A 22,761-nucleotide genomic window follows, 5' to 3' on the forward strand; every position below is an offset into this window, starting at 1 on the left:
AGTCCAAGACCACAAAATGGAGTCACATATTAACCCATCGTTTGGGCATTTTGAGTGTTGATTTGCTTCAATTTAACATTAATACACATTACTGTATACTTGTAGCCAGATCTCAAAGACTAGTGGCTGCAATGTTATTGCCCATTAGAAACACACAGTGGAGGCAGATAACAACCAGAGAATAATACTGATTTATTGCCAGTATTGCCATTACTGGAGTTCAGTGTCACTACTGATACCACATTTAACATGTGTAGAGGATTAAGCACTCAACCACAGAATGGACCATCCTTCAACCTGCTTTATTTCTCAGGAACATTCAGTACACAGATTAGTTGCTGGCTTTTTCATTGAATTTATTTCAAGTCAACTGGTAATGCTCAAGTGGCTTTTCTCTCACACCAAAGAATGAGAATGAGTGAACAGAGATATGCCAGAAGAGTTCAGTAGGGAGCCATCTCCATCAACGGTTTTCAGGGAGAAATTCAATGTGCCTCTCAGCAATGAGTAACACGAGCCATCTGCAATTCTTTAACAGCATCTTCAGGAATATGCTCCAACACAATTTCAACCATACTTCAGGGAACAGCCGTATTACCAAAGGCTACTATGGTCGCTGTGACCATTAACTTCTGCACATATGGTTTGTTCTAGGCTGGAGCTGCAAATTTCTGCAACATTTCAAAGTTTGCTCTACACCTTTGCATAGGGTCACAGACATTCTCTATTCCAAGGAAGCTTAATACTTATCATTCTACCTCGGCAAAGAATGTGGAAAAAAATCTATCCAATCTTTGAAACCTTTCCAAAGGCGCAGGGTATATTGACTGCACTCATGTCACATGCATATGGCAACTAGAAGGGATTCTAGTCTCACAATATCCATCTACTATGCAAAAATGCCTTGCACACCATTCAAATTAATGTCTAATATCCTGGTAGCATATATGATGCCTTCACCCTGCATAAGGCAGGTGAGCCATCTGTACTTTAGCCTACATATCAACAAAACAGGGCAACTGATGACAAGGACCAACAGTTAACCACATGACTCTAGATTCTGATGTGCAAATCAAACTTATCTAATGTGATGCTGCCAGTTCGCAACCCGATAGAACAGACAATTTTACTACATGAGCCACTCCAAAAAAGCCCTGTAGTAGTTAGCAGAGTAGATCTCAGATTTGGCATAGTATGCTTTACACATAAGAGCCTTACAACTACAAGGGTTCAAATATTGCCATGAGTTATTCAAGAAGCAGTGGCACAGGAAGAGATCGATGGGTTGGTTGAATGCTAGTGGTGATGGAAGAAAGAAGGGGTGGGAATTGAGAAAGCCCTTTCCAACCAGGATGCTCTGACCAATTCAACAGTGCCAATAAACACTTATGTCCCTATTTAAGAACCAATCCCATCTTACCTGGCCAGACAGGCCACCCAGCACCAATAAATGCATCAAATCTGGATGTGGCAAAGTCGCACCAGCCAAGTCAACTTTTCAAAGTCCTGACCAGAAAAATCTGGGGACTGATGTCTAAACTGGAAGAGCCATCCCACACACTAGTCAAGCAACAGCCTAACACAGTCTGTCAGATATGATTCTGTGAGTATGATTATATACCATACATGCCCTTCAGAATCTCTGGATATATGCTGGCTCACTCGCAGGACACACCTACCTGAAGTGCAGTGCAAAGGCATTCAGGTGGAAGGGGACGAGCCTGGGAGTTCTCAACATTGACTCAAGACCAATAAAGTCTCAAGGCCTCAGGTCAAAAATGGGCAGAGAAATCTCCACCTAATTACATCTACCATCCTCTCTCAGTTGATGAATCAGTGGTCTGTCATGTCAAACAAAAAATACTAGAAACAATGAAAGTAGTAAGAGCACAAAATGTACTCTGAGTGGTGGATTTCAATATCTATCAAGAGGTCTCTGCAACACTACCACCACCAATTGAGTCCTGCCTCTAGCTGCCAGATTAGATCTATGGCAGGGAGTGAGTGACCAACTCACAAAGGAGAAACCAACCTGACCTCATCCTTGTTGCAGATGCTTCCATTCATGACATCATTGGGAAGAGTTGACCACCACAGTCTTTCTGGAAACAAAGTCCCATCATCACTTCAAGAGCACCCTCCATCATGCTGTGTGACAGCACAATACTGTTAAATGGGACAGACTCAGAACAGATCTGGTAACTCAAAACAAAGTATCCATGAGGCACTGTGAAGCAACAGCAGCAGAAATGTACACCACTAAAGAATATTAGAAACAAAGTAGACCATTAAGCCCTTCGCTTAGTCTGCTATTAAATAATAGCTGATCTTTTATCTCAGTGCCATTTTCTTGCACTCTCATAACCCTTTACTTAATACCTAGAAATCTGTTGATCTCTGTAATAAATATAATCAACAACTAATAGTCCTCATGAGCTGAGAATTCCAATGATTCACCATCTTTTGGGTGAAGAAATTTCTTCTCATCCCTGTCCTGAATAGATCTTTATTTGACTACGGCTCCTGGTTCTAGACACCTTGGACAGGGAAGCATCAATCTGCATCCATCCTTGCCAAGTTCCCTTAAGAACTTTGTATGCAAGAACATTAAAAACATTTAAAAACAGGAGCAGAAGTATGCCAATTGGGCCCTTCAGTCTGCTCTGCCATTCAGTAGGGTGATCCAACCTGACCTCATTACCACATCCACCCAATACCCTACTCTCCTGTGGTTTAAATGTCCATCAACCTCCACCTTAAATAGATTTAATGACTCTCCTCCACTGCTCTCTGGAGTAGAGAATTCCAAAGATTCCTGACTGCCAAAAAGAAATTCTTCATTCATCTTCACTTGAAATGGGCGACCTCTAATGCTGAAATTACGCTCCCTCATTTTCAGCTTCTCCGCACTTCCACTCCGTCAATCCCTGATCCTCACCCCCCGCCGCCGCCCCCACCACCTCAGCATCTTACATATTTCAATATGATCACTGTTCATTCTTCTATTCTCCAAAGAATACAGGTGTAACCTGCCCAACCCCTCTTTAAACATCAACCTGTTCAATCGAGGAATCAACCTAGTGAACCTTCTGCACTGCCTCAAATACAAGCATATCCTTCTTAAATGTGGAGTCAAACATACTGGCAGCACTCCAGGTATGGTCTCACCAGGGTCCTGTAAAGCTGTACCAAAACTACCCTTCTTTTAAACTCCATACCCCTACCAATAAAGGCCAATATTTCATTAGATTTCCTAATTACTTGCTGTACTTACACGATACCTATTATGTACTAGAACCTTCGGATTCCTTTATACAGAAACATTTTTTTTAGCCACATTCTATTTAAATAATAACTTGTTATTTCATTTCCCTTTCCACTGTGGATAACCTCACATCTTCCAACATTCCTCAATATGCCAACTTCGTGCCAACTCCCTGACCTTTCTATATACTTTTGGAGGCTCTTTGTATTTTTTTCACAACTTGCTAACCCACTTATCTTTGTACCAACAGCAAATATTGCTATGGCACAAATTTCATCTAAATTAATACAGATTACATATAGTTGAAGCCCTAACACTGATCCCTACACTTACCCACTAGTTATTGATTGCTAAACTGAAAAAATGACCCATTTATCCCAACACCCAAGCAAATGAAGCAGACCAAGCCTACATGGTCTAGACAACAAAGGCATGAGCTGGTAAGAAGCAAGTAACAATCGAACCACAAAATGTACAGATAATGGCTTCTTCTACAAGAGTCAGTCCAACCACCTACCCTGGACATCTCCTAGTCCCCCACTATTAACATCCTGGGGGTGGGTCATCAGTGACCAGTAACTTAACTTTTCAAGGAACCTAAACACTAGAACTACGAGAGCAGGTGTCCTTCTGCAAGTGACTCACCTCCTGAAATCCCAAAACCTTTCTACCATTTCCGAAGCACAGCGTCAGGATTGTAAAAGAATATTTTTCACTAGCCTGGACGAGTACATCTCCAACAACACTCAAGAATCTTAACACCATCTAGGAGCAAAACTGCCCACTGGATTGGTGCCTATCTACCACCTTATATATTTTATCCTTCAACCACTGTGGCAGCATGGTGGTATGTGTACTGATCTTCAAAATGTGCTATAGTTACTCACCCAGGCCTCTCTGATAACATCTTCCCAAACTGTGGCTTATACCACCTAGAAGGACAAGGGCAGCAGACGCATGGGAACACTACCATTTCCAAATGGCACAACAGCAGAAACACTCACCTCCTGAACAGCCAAAATCACATTAGTCACCCAGAGATATAGGCCATCCCCAGGATAGGAACATCCGACTTACGAACACCCCTACATAAGAACATCAAAGGATGCCCACCTTCTACATACCTTTACCAGTCCTTGTGCTCTGTGCAATGCTCTCCCATTGACTACATAATAACTAGTAGAAAGCCACTCACATACAACGCAGCTGAAGATAGTCTTGCAAGCTGATCTTGAACAGTTCTGGCATGGAAGACCAAACTCCCAACTACACCTTTTCTAAGTGAAAGGTCTGGCCTGGCTGCCTGATAGGCAACAGTTGGGTGTAGAAAGTGGCAGTAATGGTATCATCTGAGATAGGATGGTAGATCTGTACTCCACAGAGCTCCTCTACTCCTCCAGGGCAGTATCTGAACAATCCAAAAAGTGTGTTGAGAAACAGGTTGTTGGTAGAAGAACAACCTGAAAGTCCTTTTAAACATGGTATTCATAGCTGTGAGGGCAGTACTCTGAGCTTGTCAGACATCAGTAAGTGCTTATATGAGAGAAGTCTGAACTTCCAGCACAGAAGCAAGTTGGGTTGCTTCAGCTTGTACTACAATGGAAGCTTAGACATCAGAATCTGCATGAGCATTGGGTCTCTAAGTGTGCAAATTAAGTTGTGGTTTTTGCAAGGTTGGTACTAGACTCCTCTGTTCTCAATGACGTTGTGAGCTGGCGTTTTGCTAGTCCTGTTAATGCTCACAGTGCATACCTATCAGCCTTCTCTTGTAGGCTGCCTTTCCTTGTCCTTGTTTGGGTCCACTACAACAGAACCAGTGTGTAATTTCACCCTCCAGAGAGCTGACAACTGGGCTATCCTTTCCCCTGGCCATAGCTGAAGGCCACTCCTGCTTGGCAAACCTCTGCATCAATACTAGATTCTACAGTACACATTCTGTTTGTATTTGACCGTGTCTGTAAATGTCAAATTGAGGGCATCTTCTCCTCCACTTTTATCTATCACCATCTGCTCTGGTTGTAGTTCTTGTGCTTTTTACCTTCAGATAGAGGAAAGCAGGGTTGTAATATGGGAGGATGGTTGGGGGCAGGGGTGGATAAAATATGAGGTGCATGCTTACACTATCTGCAGCTGGTAAACATGCGAGTCTACTAATGTCATTGACACAATACGACATTTAAAATATATATTCACTGACTGCTTCATGCCTGTGAATACGTTCAGTTTAGGACGCTTCATCCAGGATCTCTGGGCTTGACTCCGTCCGCTTATCTCTCCAGTTGCCACCCACTGCCTTAGTCTGAAGGGCCTACTGGTCCCCTGCAGAAAGAGGATGCTTCTCCATCTCTGCCACTAAAGCTTCCACTGCAATAATTTGTGAAGTCCATGTTCCATTCTGCTGCCAAATAGCAATCACCTGCACAATGATTTCTACTACCTGCTCCAGCCACAATTCACTTTTCCTTTAGGAGATGGAATCTAATTTTAAGCAGTCCATTCCAGATATTTGCTATTTATCAAATTTGGGCCACCTGCTGATGTACGGAGATAATTGACAGTGTGGTTAGCTCTGGCTTGATGCTGAAAATTGTGGTATTAGCTGGCAGGATGAATTTGGTTCTGAATAGCAGACCTGAGTTAATCACAAACTGTGGTTCAAGAACCTGTTTTCCAGGACTATCCAATTTTGCACCTGCTGTCTCTGAGAAGCAGCAAATTATCTTCAGACTACAACAGTCTGAACCTTTCCTACTTAATGTGGATAGAAGTTCAGACTTTCCACTTGTTATTGAAGGCTATTAATAAACTTAACAGTATTATTCAATTTGTTAAAAATGCCTGTAGAATATTTGTCCAGTTAAACTACATTAACATGGGATAATTTTATACTCTCTAGACTTGGACTACCCCTACTTATTCCTCATTTCCTTCACAGACATTAAGCAGAAGAGGCATGCTCCACATGGTTAATAAGGATGCCATGAGATAAAGATTATGCTTCAATTTTCCTCTGGAGAAGATGTTCATTTTCTGTTAAGATAGCTGTCTTTTCTAGATTCCCAGCAGAAATTCACATCACTTGTACTTCATACGAGCCACATGTTTTTCCAACAGAATAAAATATTTTAAAGTATTACCGGATACTGAAGACTAATTTATTAAAGACCTTTTCCAGAGGGTTCTGCAAAACCATAATACTTTTTCACACATCGTTCATATGTTGATAGCATAGAAGTAAGATTACTGCAAAGAAAATCGCATAGAAACTAAAGGGCAAAAAACTATTTTCTTACAATTTTCCTGTTTCAATTTAAAAAATAATTCTGTAGACATTCAAGTATTGAGGGAGTCATCACATATTTTATGCACAAAACAGAATTTGCTGGACTGGGCATTTTGTAATGTGTGGGTTTGCTAGATTTTCTTCCTCACTGTTAAGCTTGAAATATAATTATACTGCAGAAGTGCAAATGGATAATGGTCTGGCAAAGTCAATAGGACATTTAGGGGATAATGCATTTTTGATTTCATAGATGCAAAAAAAAAACAAACCTCATTTCTATGAAACCACAGCATTACACATGTAAGTTATGTATAATTTTTGTTAATTTTTTATGCTATGTCTGTCTTCATCAAGTAATCTGTGTGCTGCTGTGAGAAACTAATTTTCATGGCATTTATACCCTATGTATGTATGTAAGCCCATGACAACAATAAATTTGAATTATCGTGTTGTTCTTACTCAATTTTCCTAAAATACCATCTTTCCACTTAAATGGTTATTATGAATGAAAGAGCTTTCTTTCCCCCTTTATTTGATGTATGAGACTGTTCTACTCAATTTGTTTAGAATGAACCTTGAAGCATGCGTCAGCAAAATATTATAAATAGAATCATAAGCTTATGGTGAAAATAAATGACCTGCAAATTGCAATCTAAGGTCGCAGTAAACTGAACTTTTTAATGCTTCAGCTTATATGGGAAAGTCAACACATTCTCACTGAGGTATAAAATTCTATTTAAAGCAAAAATTAATAAGAAATAGTACCAAAAGACTTGTCCTAAAACGAGGGCTCAGAATTTCCTGGAACACTGATGAAAAGAAGACCAAAAGTCTTTCTCCTAAGCTGATGATATTCAAGGATTGTGAAAGATAAAGGGTGAAGTTCAGCAGACACAAGATAAAGGAAGAAATATTACATTAAAAAAAAGCAGAGAAAAGGACAGAAAGGGAAAGTAGACTTTGAAAACCTCAAAGAACAATTTACCTGCCAGAATGAAATAAAATGGTTAAAACTGCTTTCTTTGTGGTAGGAAAAGTTAAGTTGTGTTGCAGAACATAAACCTCGCCACTGAGTCCTTATGTTATCAGTAGGCTTGATTTATTTTAGTGTAAATGATGTAATTACCTGAAAAAAAAAATCACATGAAAGTTGACAGGAAGCATGGGTTTTTATGAAGCATTTTTATATCAGACTGCCAGAGAACTAGATGACAAGTATCAAAGTGATTCAGGGAATAATATTTTTACTTGGTTTTGAATTAGTGATTCATTTGCTGAAATAATGAGAGGTTGCATAGGGGTTTACATAGGAATCTTTGCATTTTTAGAAAAATGATGAAGAAATAGTTGAAACAAACTAATTATCCAAACAAAAGATTTCCTCTTATACAAGCCCCACTGATTATATGTAGTAAGTACAATATGGTCTTCCTGCTTACCTTCTCAGCTGGGAAACATGATAGCACAGCAGTTAAAACAAAACATTAAGTGATTTACTTAACAAAAAAAAAAGTCACGGAGGCCGAAAGAGTGAACGAGAAACAAAATGCCGTAAGAAAAGCTAACAACCTGAAATTGTAATAACCCCTGTTTCTCTTGCGACACGTGTTGCCCGATCTGCTGGATATTTCCAGCACTTTTTGTTTTATTGCAGATTTCCAGCATCTGTAGCTTTTTTGGTTTTAGAATATAATGAACAAGTTGATAATCCATCAAAAATATTTAATGAAAATATAACATATGGAAACTGCTTATAATCACACTTTTAAAGAGATGTATAATTTACATGCATAAAGTACATGAATAATGGCTCACTTTTACTTGAACCATACTTCCTACCATCCGACAGTTTAATCAAAGATCTCAAAAGTTCCACAGCTAAAAGCGATAAACATTGGTGTTAAATCCCTAACGATAATCTTTAAATAAATCCCTAGAAGATAATCTTTAATAAGAAAAAAAAGGAAAAGGTGTTTTTTTTGATCCTCTATTGACTGTGTAATGAGAATTCATGAAGCTACACATAATATTCAACAATATATTTGAAATAAGTTTGTACGGTGATTCTCTTCATTATTTTCCTCCTTTCACTCACCTGCTGTGATGCCTGAACCTGCTGTACCACCTGCGTTGGCACTCCAGACTGCGCCCCAGCTGAAGAGGAGCTGGAATCTGAGCCCGTCTCAGTTGGCCTCATGTTTGCTTCTGAACAAAAACAGTACAACAGGTTAATAATTTATTTTTCTCGTGACAAACTGACTTTTTTTTCTTAAACAAAAATTAAAACACTGGATTTTTAAGAAACTAAAACAATGATTTCAAGAATTTAATATATTACAGCAACATTTTCTGTTCTATCTTTAGTTTTAACTTATATATTCTACATACAATTCACTATGGGAATCGATGGGACTCGATGGGCTAAATGGCCTACTTCTGCTCCCTTGTCTTGTGATCTTGTGACTATTCCAAAGCTTTCAAAGTCTGAACCTTAACCAAACGTTTAGTTTTGCCTCTTCAAACTAGGATATCACTTAATAAGAAAGTTAGTTTGAAGACAGCAGCTGCAGGATTTTTCCTACGGTAGATTTGAATTCAATTTTAACAAGATAGAGTAGGCCAACAGGTAAAAGAATTACTTTAAAAGCATAACACTTAAAGCGTGCAGCCTACCTTTCAAAAATAAAACTGTGTCAATTTAAAGAATTGGTCCCTACTGTAATGTCATTAAGCTTCAAGAAATTCAGCAATCATATTGATTAAAAGTAATATGCGAGTTTTATTTGTGCCACTTTTGAAGAATCTCATTTGTTATCTGCTCAGCAACAACTAATTTGGTTAATTTATATTTGTCTCCGCAGGGTCTGTTATGATTTGTTTTGGATTATACAATAGTGGGAGCAATATCCCTCAGATTTCCAGATCTATGAATGTCCCCAATAAAGATATTGGCAGATCCCAGCCATTCACTGTGATCAATTTCTGCTGCAAAATCTCTGGTTCACTACATTAGAGTCTTAGAGTTGTACAGTACAGAAAATGGTCTTTGGTCAACTCATCCATGCCAATCAAGATGCCCAACTATGTTACTCCCATTTGCCCTCATGGTCCATATGCCTCTACTCCTTTCCTATCCAAGTACCTGTCCAAATGCCTTTTAAACATTGTAATTGTATCAGCCTCTACCACTTCTTCTGGCAGCTTGTTCCATATAACCACCACACCTGTATGAAAAATCTGCCCCTCAGATCTCCTTTAAATTTCTCTTCTCTCACCTTAAATCATGCCCTCTAATTTTAGACTCCCCCATCCTACAAAAATGATTCTATCTATGCCCCTCATCATATTATAAACCTCTATAAAAGGTCACCCCAGCGTCCTATGGTCCAGTGAGAATAAATCCAATCTAGCCAATCTCTCTTTATAACTACAGCCCTCCATCCCAGGCAACATCCTAGTGAATCGCTTCTACACTTATTCTAATGCTACAACATCCTTCCTTTAGTGTGGCGACCAGGATTGCACACGATACTCCAAGTGCGCCCTGACCAATATCTTGTACAGCAGCATAATGACATCCCATCTCTTATACTCAATGCCTCAGCCTATGAAGGTAAACAAGCCAAATGCCTTCTTCACTACCCTATCCTCCTGTGTCACATTTTCATGGAGGTATGAACTTGCACCCCAATGTCTCTGTACATCAACGTGTCTAAGGTCCCTATTTACTGTACATGTCCTGTTGGTATTTGATGTCCCAAAATGCATTACCTCACACTTGTCTGGATTAAATTCCACCTGCCCCTGCTCCACCCAACTTTCCAACTGATCTAAGTCCCTGCGTATCCTTTCACAACGTTCTTTGCTATTTACTGAACCACCAATTTTTGTGTTGTCAGCAAACTTACTAATCAGTCCATCTGCATTCTGATACATTCTTAGCCATTATTCTTATACAACAAACAATAATGGCTCAGCACTGATCCCTGAAGCATTGATGAACAGTCAAAGCAACATGGTCCATGCTAGAGCTATCCAATTCCCTCCTAGCCAGCTGACATTACAGAAATTTTGGGTATATTTCAGTGGTCACCCCTTGCAGCAACAGGAGGAATTTACACAAATAAAGAAAATTACAGAATGGAACCGTCTTCAAAATTAGCAAGGAGAGATAAACAATTCAATGTTAAGTTGCAAAGAAGGTTGGGGGAAGTTTAGGCATGACAAAGTGAATATTTGTAATAAGGTGAGGTGAGGTCAAATGGGGATGATGATTAGGTTTCTTTGTGTTATCTGTCGCTAATGGTAAGGTTGTTAGGCTGCATTCATGGAGAGAGGAAAAGTGAGGCAATATCACAGTTGCATGACTTGCAAGAGAAATGGCCAGTTCTAGTATAGCCAGAGAAAATGAGTTACATAAAGTTGGAGAATTCAACATTGAGTGCAAAGGCTGCAAAGTCTCCAGTCTGAAGATAAGGCTCTGTTCCTCAAGCTTGTGTTGGGCCTCCTAATAATACTGCAACAGTCCTCAGACAGATCAGTCAGAGTGGGATAGAGAATTAAAGCAGCTCAGGCAACATCTATGGAGGGAAACTTTTTGGGTCGAGACCCTTCATCAGTCCTGATGAAGGGTCTCAGCCTGAAATGTCGACTGTTTATTTCCCTCCATAGATGCTGCCCGACCTTCTGAGTTCCTCCAGCATTTTGTGCATGTTGCTCCAGATCCCAGCATCTGCAGAATCTCTTGTGCCTCTGTAAAGCAGCTCAAGGTCACTCCTGTGGACCATAAGACATAGGAGCAGAATTAGGCCATTTGGCTCATCGAGTCTGCTCTGCTATTTGATCATGGCTGATTTATTTTTCCCTCTCTGAGCACAAGTGCTCTGGAAAGCGATCACCTAACCTGCGTTCAATTTCTCAAATATAGAGGAGACCACATTGTGAGCACTGAATGCTGCCAGATTGGAAGAAGTGCTGGTCAATTGCTGCTTCACCGGGAAAGCCTTTGGGTCGCTGAACTGTGGAAAGTAAAAAGGTGAATGTACCTCTTAGCTTCCTGATGCCTGGCACCCTCATCTGTATCCAACTAGCTATTTCTGCTGCAAGTCATCCATCTCAGTTTTTCTCTCTCTATTAGTATAGCCTGACCTGCTGGACATGTCCCACAGCCTAGCTATTAGCAAAACATATCATAGACATAGACATAGCATAGTAATCACCATCTAACTACCCCTACTTAACCTGGCCTCACCCTATCACAGATGTGGCTTTATCCTGTCTATTCCTCCAGTCACCTTCTCTGCAACTTAAAGCTAATTTGCTCCTCTCTCCTTAGTTCTGATGAAGGTGCAACCTGAACTGTTAACTCCATTTCTCTTTCCAGAGATGCTGCCTGACATGCTGAGTGCTTCCAGCATTTTCTGTTTTTGTTTGTGATAGATTACGTCATTTGTCTAGTGCTCACCAAATGGAGAAATAAACTGACCTGCGAGCTCTAACGCTGCCCGAGCCCACTTGTTTGCTTAGATGTTCATTCTCACTCTGAAGTAAAGCTGTATCTGTTATTTTGTGGAAGTCAAAGGAATGGGTTCAAATTCTACATTCTAATTCACCTAATACACTCCTGGTGTCAGTTTGGACTGCCAATCGCACAAAGCAGTTGGGTCTTGTGCTGTTTATGGTGGAGATAGTGGCACTTGATGGTGGGGAAGCCAGGGGAGTGTCAGGGTCACAACAAATCCCACCCACAAATTATTGAAGAAGAAATACTGTGCAAGTAGACAGTCAAAAGCAATGGATGCTTCTGAATCTCATCAAAACGTCTCCTACAAAAATTAAAAATATTCAAACTAAAAAAAAATCAACAAAATACAAATAAAGCACAAAATCAATTAACACAGTTAAGGAATTTAAAACAATTCAAAAATGCAATGTTTTAAAAAAGACATCCTGCTCCTGTGCCAGGTCCAACCTGATACAAGTTGCTTGAATGTATGTAGTGCAAGTGCTGGGGTTTTGCTGAAGATTACACTCTGCCACTTTACTCCATGGAGAGTCTAACATCTAGCGTGCATTCTTTAAAAAAAACCTTAAATACTTGACCGTGAATTTAGGACCTCTCATTCACAAGGATATTCTATAGTTGCCATCAGTTGTGCTGCTGAATGTCTTCACTGATATGGGTAACTGATGTAACTTCCACCCAAATCCACACCATTGCTAATATCCAAACTCAGCCAAGGATGAATGAGAAGCCACAACAAATATCCATAAGGCTCCAATTAGTAGTCAGAGGTTCAAACAAGGTAAACATGACAAACTAATGTTCAGGTCCTTGACTTAATAATTGGTAACACAGTGAGATACCTTAGTGCAAATAATAAACCTAAAATATGCAACTTCCCAATGTGTTTCTTTAGCTATTAAAACCATTTTTATTTTGTTTCATTTTATTTGTTGTTAACTTTACTTCCTATGCTATCTCTCTATTCCTGCTTTCAATGATTTATCCTTTATCTAATTCTTCAAATGAGTTGATTTGGATCAAAAAAACTAAGATTTTCATTTCCTTCTAATGTGAACTCCACTTAACAAAATAATTGAATTCTTCAAAATATTAAATGGGAATATCATGACCTAACCTGACATCCTGTCAATTCAGAGTAATGTCTGTTGAATGTTTCTTTATTCCACTTATTCAGAAACTGAACCAAACTTCCTTGCAATTGTTTTGATAACACATTACAGACATTAATTGATTGTTTTTAGTACAGTTTAAAAAAGTCTTAAATTCATATAGTGACTTAATGCCTCAATAATGCACAAGAAGTTCAGGCTTAATTATGAATTTAAGTCTCTCCCCTTTCAGTTTCAGAGGTAAGAATCTTCCTAATAAATGTTCAAGGTAGGCTATCATTATTGTTATAGGATAAATCTGACAGCGATTCTGACAATCCACGGATATTGATAAATTACTGAAAAAGATAGTGATCTTCCACAGGATATAAAGATATAATCTTTGCTGACAGATTTGTTGCTGATAACATAGTATTAGTGTGAACCCATTAGTTACACACTAAAAATTACACACTAAACCAAAAGTTGCTGAAAAAGCTCAGACTATGATAACTGACAGAATAAGTACTAATCACTTGCCAGCAGCTGTTCTGTTTTGTACATGTGGAGATTGATTCCCACAAAGGAAAATGTTCCTGATACTTAAAAAAATTACAATTTCATTTTGGTGTCTCTTATGCTGCAGTGCAACCAAGATTTGTGAGATTGATTCCCAAGATGAAAGAGGGGGGCCCCATCATCTAGAGTTAACTAAAAAAGTTAAAGATAATATCAAGCCTAACAATAAACCATTAATTTTGCAAAGGCAGATAGCCAGGTCAGAAGATTGTACAGAATATAAAAAACAGCAATAAATGACTAGAAGATTAACGAAGGAAGGAAAATTAGAGTAAATGATAAAGATGGTAAAAGCTTTTATTTTAAATATCTACAGAAAAAGTCAACAAAGTGACCATTGGTCTTATAGAAAGTTAGTCTTGGAAATTAAATCATAGAAAATGAAATGGAGGAATTACACAGGTAGTTTGCATCAGTCTTTATTATAGGGGATGCAATTAACATCCTAGAAATAGCTACAAAATGAAGGGTGGCATGGAGAAGAACTCAGGAAAACTCAAGCACCAGGGCAGTGGTACAGAGCAAATTATTGGAGCTGCAGGCTGACAAGTCTCCAAGTCTTGATAGACTTCATTCCAGGGCCTTAAAAGAAGACATTAGTGAGAAGATGCATCAATTTTAATTTTCCAAAATACTGTAGACTTAGGGAATGTTTCCATTGGCAATGTAACTCTAATTCAAAAAGGGAGGGAGACAGAAAATAGGAAAGTATAGACCATTTAAATTTAACATATATCGAAAGGAAAGTGTTACAGATGTTACAACGGATTATTTAGAAAGATTCATGGCTATCAGGCCTTCAATATGGCTTTGTGAAAGGGAAATCATATTTAATCTATTGGAATTCCTTGAAAAGTAATATGTGCTGTGGATAAAGGAGAAGCGATTGATGGATGATGCTTAGATTTCCAAAAGGCATTTGTTAAGGTGCGAAAAATAAAAGATCATGGTGTAGGAGAAAACATTTTGGCGCGGATAGAAGATTGGCTGACTAACAGGGTACAGAGAGAAGGCTGTGTTGGCAAGATGGTAACGAGTGATGTACTACAGAAATTGATGCTGGAGTCTTAACTTTTTAACATTTATATCAATGATCTAGAGACACCAAAGGTAGGGTTGCTAAATTTGCACATGGCAAGATAGGTAGGTAACAAGTTGTGAGGGGGCCCAAGGAAGCTACAGGGGTATAAATAAAAGTTAAGTCAGTGAGCAAAGATTTGGCAAGTGGAGTATAATGCACTAAAATGTGAAATTGCCCATTTTAGCAGAAAAAATGTTTTTAAAAAATCATCTAAATTGTGGGAGATTGCAGATCTGGGGTACAGAGGGATCTGGGTGCCCTTGTACATGATTTGGAAAAAGCTAGCACTAAGGTGTTGCAAGTAATAAAGGAAGCTAACAGAATGTTGTTTATTGCTAGGGGAATTGAAAACAAAACTGGGGATACTTCAGTTCTATAGCACATTGGTGGGACAGTAACAGTACACAAGGAAGGATGTTAATATACGGGAAGTAGTTCATTAGAAGGTTACTAGACTAATGAAATGAGTGGGTTGTCTTATGAGAAAAGGTTGAACAGGCTAAGCTAATATCTGCCAGAAGGTTGAGAAAGGACTTGATTGAAATGCATACGATCCTGAGGAGTCTTAACAGAGTAGATGTGAAGAAGAGGTTTTTGCTGGTGGTAAGTTTCAAAATAAATAGTTGTCCACATAAGACAGAGATGAGGCAATTCTTTTTTTCTCTTCGAGGGTCATAAATCTTTGGAACACTTTCTCAAAGAGCTGCAGAAGCATACTTTTGAATAATTTTAAGACAGGTAGAAACACAAGAGATAAGAAAGGAAATGAAAGGTTATGGTGAGTAGATGGGACTGCAGAGCTTAAATTAAATCAGATCTGCCACAATCTTTTTAAATGGCAGAGCAGGCACAAGAGTGTAAATGGCTACTCCTGCTCCTAATTCTTATGTTTGTATGTCTGTACATGTAAGTGCTGCAAATACTCAACAGGTCAAGAAGCACCAGTGTTGAGGTTGACGACCTTTCATCAGATCCTGGGATGCCGCGTGCCCTGTTCTTTCCTCCACAGATACTCCACGTTTTGCAGTTTCCATTTCAGATTTCCAATCTTTGCTTATGTTCTTAGATATATTCACGTGTTGTATTCCAAAATACCCATCATTGTAGGTCACAAATCCCCAGTAATGAAGAACATAAGAACCCTCTACATTTAAACAACATTTTGTTTTACCATTCTTCCAATCAACATAAACAACTGCATATTTCCACACAATTTACTTCATCTGTCAAAATTTTTGCCTACCTTGTATCGTTAGGAAATTCAGCTACAACACACTTGGCCTTTTCATCCAAGTCATTAATATGTCATCTTTCATTATTCTTCCATCACCACACCCAAACACCCACATACATCCCTTGCGCCTTCCTGTGTTAAATTTCATCTGCCCAGTGCCTGTTCATCCCCTCAGACTGCGTATATTTGGAAAAACCAAACACTGCTATCATCATTTTAATGATCTAATTTTGAAAGCAAGTTTTGACTTAGCTAATAAATTGACAACTGTATCTGCTTTTTAAAAAATGTCATGAATGTAAAAGTAAGCTTGTTATAAAGGAAAGTTTAAAATTTTCACAAATAAAAGCAAAACAAACATACATGTCATTTAACAGAAATAATCTCATTAGGAAGTTACGAAAACAAAGGCTTTACTTACGCGAAGACATGATCATGATACAAAAATTATCATGACTGCACATTGACTTCTTCACTGACAAGGACTCCATTACTTCACGAGTTGTTGCGGTGCTTATGCAACTTCACTGTCTATTCACAAAGCTTCAGCTTATGTATCCAAGCTAGACCTTGGAAATCCAATCTCTCAGTATGACTCAGAGGTCTGTCTTATTTTTTTTATCATGAATACCACATTATCAAACTCTATGGAATAATTACATTTTTCATATTCGAAGTTACATACAAGGACAACATGCATTTGGCTCTTCTGACAGGCTCTTACTACTTATTTTTAAATTTAGGAAGTGTAAGCTTTAATCAATCTAAATATATCATATTATTGTCCATACCTATAACAAGAGATTCAAATTCACTATGGTTGGAGATACAGACTGCAGATGCTGTAATTTGGAGAAAAAAAACAAACTGCTGGAAGAACTCGGTAGGGAAAGCAGCATCTGTGGAGGCAAAGGGATGGTCGACATTTCAGGTTGAGTCCTTGCATCAAGACTGTGTGTGTAGAGGGAAGCTCACCAGTATATAGAAGTGAGAGGGAGGGGTGAGACAGAGGCTGGTAGGTGATAGGTGGAACCAGATAAGGGGGTGGGAGTGGAAATTAGGCTGATGGAACTGGGTGGAGATAGAAGCTGGTAGGTGATAGGTGGAACCAGGTAAGGGAAGGATGCAACCAAGTAGGGGAGGGAATAAGAAAAGTGAATCAAGGGATGTGAATAGGTATGTGCATAATGGACAGATGGAATCAGACGGGGGAGGATAATGCATCTGGGTAACAAGGGATTGATGGAAAAGATGAACAGAAGGGAGAGAGAACCTGGGTGGACTGGTGGGAGTGGAAAAGGAACAGAGTGGTGTGGGTTACCCGAAAAAAAAAAATCAAATGTTCATACATTGGTTATAGGTCATTACCACTTTTTAAACCACCGCCATGCCTAATAGTTTATGGGAACTGAGGGGGAGAAATCTAGGATACCCTGTTTGGTGGGGGGGGGGGGGGGGGGTGAAGGGAGTTTAGAGAGGTGCAACCAGAAATGTTCCGCTCAGGGTGAGGGTACTGGCCGTGTAACACTGGCCCAACTCCCCATAGGAGACACATTGGTAATCATGGACTGTAGGCTATCCAAGCAGAATATGAGGTGTTGTTTTTCTAGTTTGCATTTGGCCTAGGGGAGTTGAAATAACATGCAATTTTTTTTGACTGTTGGGACAAATGAACTAGAAGTTGTCAAAATGGTGGAGGGCAAGAGAGGTGTCCCGGATGTAGGTGGGAAGGGACTGGACAAGACGAGACAGGGTCCAAGTATGAAGAGGTAAGTTCAATGGGGCGAGTGCAGGCAGAAATAATGTGTCTATCACAGCAGTCCCGCTTGGTGGTTGGAACCAGGGAAATCACTATGGTAGCCATGGTTACAGTATTGGGCAGAGGTAGATGGCTACCCTGAAGGACATGGTTGAATATTTGAAGATTATTCTTCAGTTTTTCCCTGGTTACCCAGGAATACACAAGGACTAACAGGACAAACATTTTATGCACAAAATTAAATATTTTAGAGAACTGGAGAGTAGATTTTACATAGTTTTTAAATGAGATGCAAAGGTATTTCTTTTTATTTTAATACCAACGTCAGAGAAAAATCAACTATAAATCTGGCATTTGATCTTAAAATTATTATGTATGATTTTCCAATATTAAGAAACACAGAAAAACAGGATGAGTAGAATATTTGGCCCTTCAAACTAACTCTGCTCTTCAGTATAACCTTCCATCCCAAAACCACATTCCTGTTTTCCCCCATGCTCCTCAATGCTTTTTGTGAACTGATCAGAGCTTTGATAGAGTAAATGGGGAACTATTTCCATACTAAGGTTACTCCCCAAAATATATTCAAAATAATTGGTTATATCAAAGGTGAGTCATAGTAATGAGTCATACAGCACAGAAACAAGACCTTCGGTCCAACAGGTCCATGCTGACCAATACGCCCATCCAAGCTAGTCCCATTTGTTTGCATTTGGCCCATATGCCTCTAAACCCTTGCTTATCCATGTACCTGTCGAAGTGTCTTTTAAATGTTGTTATTGTATCTGCCTCAACCACCTCCTCTGGAAGCTCATTCAATATATGGACCACCCTCTTGGTGAAAAAGGTGCCCCTCAGGTTACTATTAAATCTCTCCCCTTTGATTCCCCAACCCTGGGAAAAAGACTGTGCACATTCACTCTATCTATATTACTCATGATTTTAAACACCTCTATAAGGCCGACCCTCAATCTCCTATGTTCCATGGAATAAAGTTCTAGCCTGCCCAACTTCTCCCTATAATTTAGGCCCTCAAGTTCTGGCAGCATCCTCATAAATCTTCACTGTACTCTTTCCTGCTTAATGATGTCTTTCCTATAACACGGTGATCAAAACTGTACACAATACTCCAAGTGCAGTCTCACCAACATCTTGTACAACTGCTTCATCATTAATGCCCTGACTGATGAAGGCCAGAGTGCCAAACGCCTTCTTCATCACCCGGTCTACCTGTGACACCACTTTCAGCAAAATTTGTACTTGTACTCCTAGGTCCCTCTGCTCTAGAATACTCCCCAGGATCATTCACTGTATAGGTCCTACCCTGGTTTGACTTCCCAAAGTGCAACACTTTGCACATCTGAATTGAAAGCCATTTGCCAATCTTCGGCCCTCTTATTATCTGATCAAAATCCCCCCAAATCATCCGCAGACTTACTAACCATGCCTTCTACATTCACATCCAAATCATTTATATAGGAAGAAACAATTTAGAAATGAGAATTCTATTTTTTTTAAGAAAAAAACATAATGTTATGATGACCTGGAATGCACCAATTATAACAGATGTATTTATCTTCAAAGGGAAACATTCCTAAAAAAAATTGCAGTGCCTTGGAAAATAACAGGGAAGTGTGAATCTTTCAAAGAGCCAGCAAAGGCACAATGGGCTAAATAGCCTTTTCATAAGCTGTATGACTCTGAAAATGTTTTCCATCTTTTGGCATTATCAAAATGGACACGATAAATGCTTATAAGTTGATGCTATCCCCACCAAAGTAATGGTTTAACCGTATGCATTAATATTGCTATAAAGATCTTAATTTGGAGGGTCAGGTTTTCAGGATTAATTAGGTGACTTACTAAAAAGAAAACTGCATGACAGTCAAAAAGAAGCGAGTAGTTCCAGGCAAAGCTGTTAACATGGGAAGTAGTCAGCAAAGGCAGGAACACAGAGCTCAGCTGATCTGAAACAGAAGGGCCACCTAACACAACCCTCAAGACTTGTCCAACAGAAATTTAAATTGACAGCCCAGCTAGTAACCAGAAGCACAAACAAAAAGGAGGCCAGATGTAAGAACACATAATGCCCACTAGAAATTTGTGAGGAAGGAAGCAGGAGCTCTGAGCTAGGATTGGGTAGGAGGAGGATTGGGATGGGGATACTGGAAGGAAGGAGGATCAGAACCAGGATTGGCTGATGTATCATTTCCACTTTAATTATAAACAAGACCAGGAGAAACTTACTTTTATTTAAGGTAAATAAAGTAATTCCAAAAAATTCAGGAAGCCAAGCATTTTACAGATTGCTTTGTTTGCTGCTTCCACACAGACAGACCTCAGAGCCTTCTGAACAATTCAAGTAAATAAACCTGTTCATGTGACCACACTCATCTCTGCAACAAGACACCCGCTAATGTGATTTCACCTGTCACTGCAACAGCATTTACAATTAGGTTAAAGGTCTCTTTAAACCTTTCCTCTCAAGAAAAAATAACATTTTACTCTTTATGATACAAACATATAATCACTACAAGCACTCTAAAAACACATAATCCTTCAATTGCACTGGTGGCTAACACTGCTGTCCAGGCCTATAATTAGAATGATTGTCATTTGGCTCACTAGATCCACAACTCTTGTTGTAGAGATTATGGCTCGCTTTGAAGATTGTACACAGTTCGTAGAACCACTGGAACTGGTATTTCCAAACAGTCCTTAATCTCAGGCAAGTCTTTAAACCCTATACTCTGTATAACACTGACTTTGTAGTAGGGATCTTCAGTAGAAAAGTTCCTTGCACTCATGACCCATTAGTTCCTATGCAGGACCAGTTCCTTTCCCTTCACCTGGTGTTTATTGCCAATTTTTAAAAATTACTGGACTTCTTGAATTTTGTAAGAAGTCTTGATGTCATTCTCAGCTTTACAGTTGAATTGTGAATACAAGGAGATAATGTCACATTTCAAATACTGTAAAATCTTATGGATATAAATTTAGTCCATAGCTGACATTAGAAATCACATTTTGTGTAAAGGAAGGAAGGAAATATTAAGGCACCTCTGATACTACTCTCAGCCATCCATGCTGAATAATAACTTACTGGATCATCTGCAACCACATTTACTAACTGTGGCTGCATCTACACAAGGTTCATGGCCCATTGCAACAACTCAAATAAAAACAGCTTCCCTCTGGTTTTCACTCCATCTTTACTCTGCACTATTCCATGGAACGCTGAAGAAATACATTTAAATGTACGTCATGGCGATAGTGACAAAATTTTCGGCAATAACTCATATTTCCTGAAGTCCTTCCATCAACTTTGGAAAACTGGTGCAGAGCAGATACCAAATGGCTCACAATTCAAGCAGTACCTCCCAAAAGACACACAGAAAACAGTTAAGAATGATGACTGATCTAACTTGCATGCCATAATCCATTTTGAACATCTAGAATTGTACAAAACTTCAGCATCATGTTTGCACATACCTACTGTATATCTTCTGTCATTACCAGTGGATATTTTTCTCTTTTAATAGCTGTATGCAAGCCTTTAGAGTCTAGAAGTATACACAGTGATCCACCTTTCTTGGATTTTGCTACATTGAACCGATGCAAGCAGTCAGTGTTGATACTGGTACAAAAATATTTTGTCTAACCAGACCATCTCATGTTTCTTTCAGCTTATCCCTTAAAGCCTCTGACATCCTACAAGGTACACATTGCACTGGATCTACTGTTTCATCATGTTTGATTTGGTACTCTCCTTTATGTCATCCAATTTCATCATAATATTTCTACACTTTGTTTACTGACTTGTATTCATTTAACACACGAACCCAGTGCATGATGTTCTATTCATCACATTATTATCATTATACTTAATTATATCTATGCTCAAATATCCCTAGCAAAGATTTCATATTCATGCGATCCACAAACTTGCTGTCCAATCTGCATTTACAGTTAGCGTAGTGAACTAATAGTTGTTCCTAAAATTCAAGAGGAAGACAAACTCCACTATACTGCAGATTTAAGTGATTCTACCTTGTAAGATCAAAACCTTTGGGTTTTTCTTTTGCACAAGTAAAGCTGAATTATATCTCGAGTTTCCATACCTATTTGAAATCTTAGGTAGTTGCCTGACTCTGAAAAGTGTAACACACTCCAGATCATTCAAAAAAGATTACCCCATAAAAGTCACCAACCTCTGACAATAAAACCTGTTTTTTTTTTCTGGATTCTGCTGAATTGTTCTGGCTATTCAGTTGATGATTCTCTCTCATGACATTTCTTTGCAAAATGCTCTTTCCATACTTTTTACACATCCTACCAAAAGCAGTACACAATTCCCTCCTGCATAATTCATTTCCTCCCAAAGTTGCAACATTCTAAACAACACGGGATTTCTTTGCCTTGGCTTGCAACTTATTTTCTGTCATTCCTAATATTTTCTTAGCTTTATGTGCAGGTGATCCCTGCATTAAGGCTGTTCAGGTAACAGAAATTCGCCCTTACATAATTTACGAATCACTACACAAAACCTTTAGATACAGAATAAATTTCACTCTCATGGAATTTGTGGGGAAAAAATTAAATAAACACAAAATTTAATTTTTTCAACTCATGTTTCTTGACGCATACTCAGATGATATGGTTTCGTGTTATGTTAAATCACAATGTGGACTATTTTCTAGCAACACAACCCCTCTGTAATGCGGGGGTTCACTTATATTGCACTTATATTCTGTACTGTTCTTTCACCATTAACTTTTAACTTGAACCTTCATGTTTTTTGTAGCATAACTAATCTCATCTAAAGGTCAAAATAATTTCTCAAAACAATCCTGGCATGTTTGTGATTACACTTATTTGTGGAAGTACCTCTCCGAGTATTTCTCCTCAGTGCCCTTGCAACATAAGTTAGTAAAGGTTAACATGC

General features: G+C 38.9%; 1 protein-coding gene across 5 annotated transcripts in view; it reads right to left on the minus strand.

The window, feature by feature from the left end:
• Positions 1 to 22,761, minus strand: part of rfx1a (regulatory factor X, 1a (influences HLA class II expression)) — a 109,338-nt gene that overhangs the window by 53,753 nt on the left and 32,824 nt on the right. For all 5 annotated transcript variants that reach the window (XM_052042127.1, XM_052042130.1, XM_052042131.1 and 2 more), the window contains one exon: positions 8,644 to 8,753. In XM_052042127.1, coding sequence (XP_051898087.1) covers positions 8,644 to 8,753 — 110 coding nt within the window. The remainder of the gene's footprint in view (positions 1 to 8,643; positions 8,754 to 22,761) is intronic.

The sequence above is a fragment of the Pristis pectinata genome, chromosome 31 (assembly GCF_009764475.1).
Source record: "Pristis pectinata isolate sPriPec2 chromosome 31, sPriPec2.1.pri, whole genome shotgun sequence".
In the NCBI taxonomy this organism is placed as follows: domain Eukaryota; kingdom Metazoa; phylum Chordata; class Chondrichthyes; order Rhinopristiformes; family Pristidae; genus Pristis; species Pristis pectinata.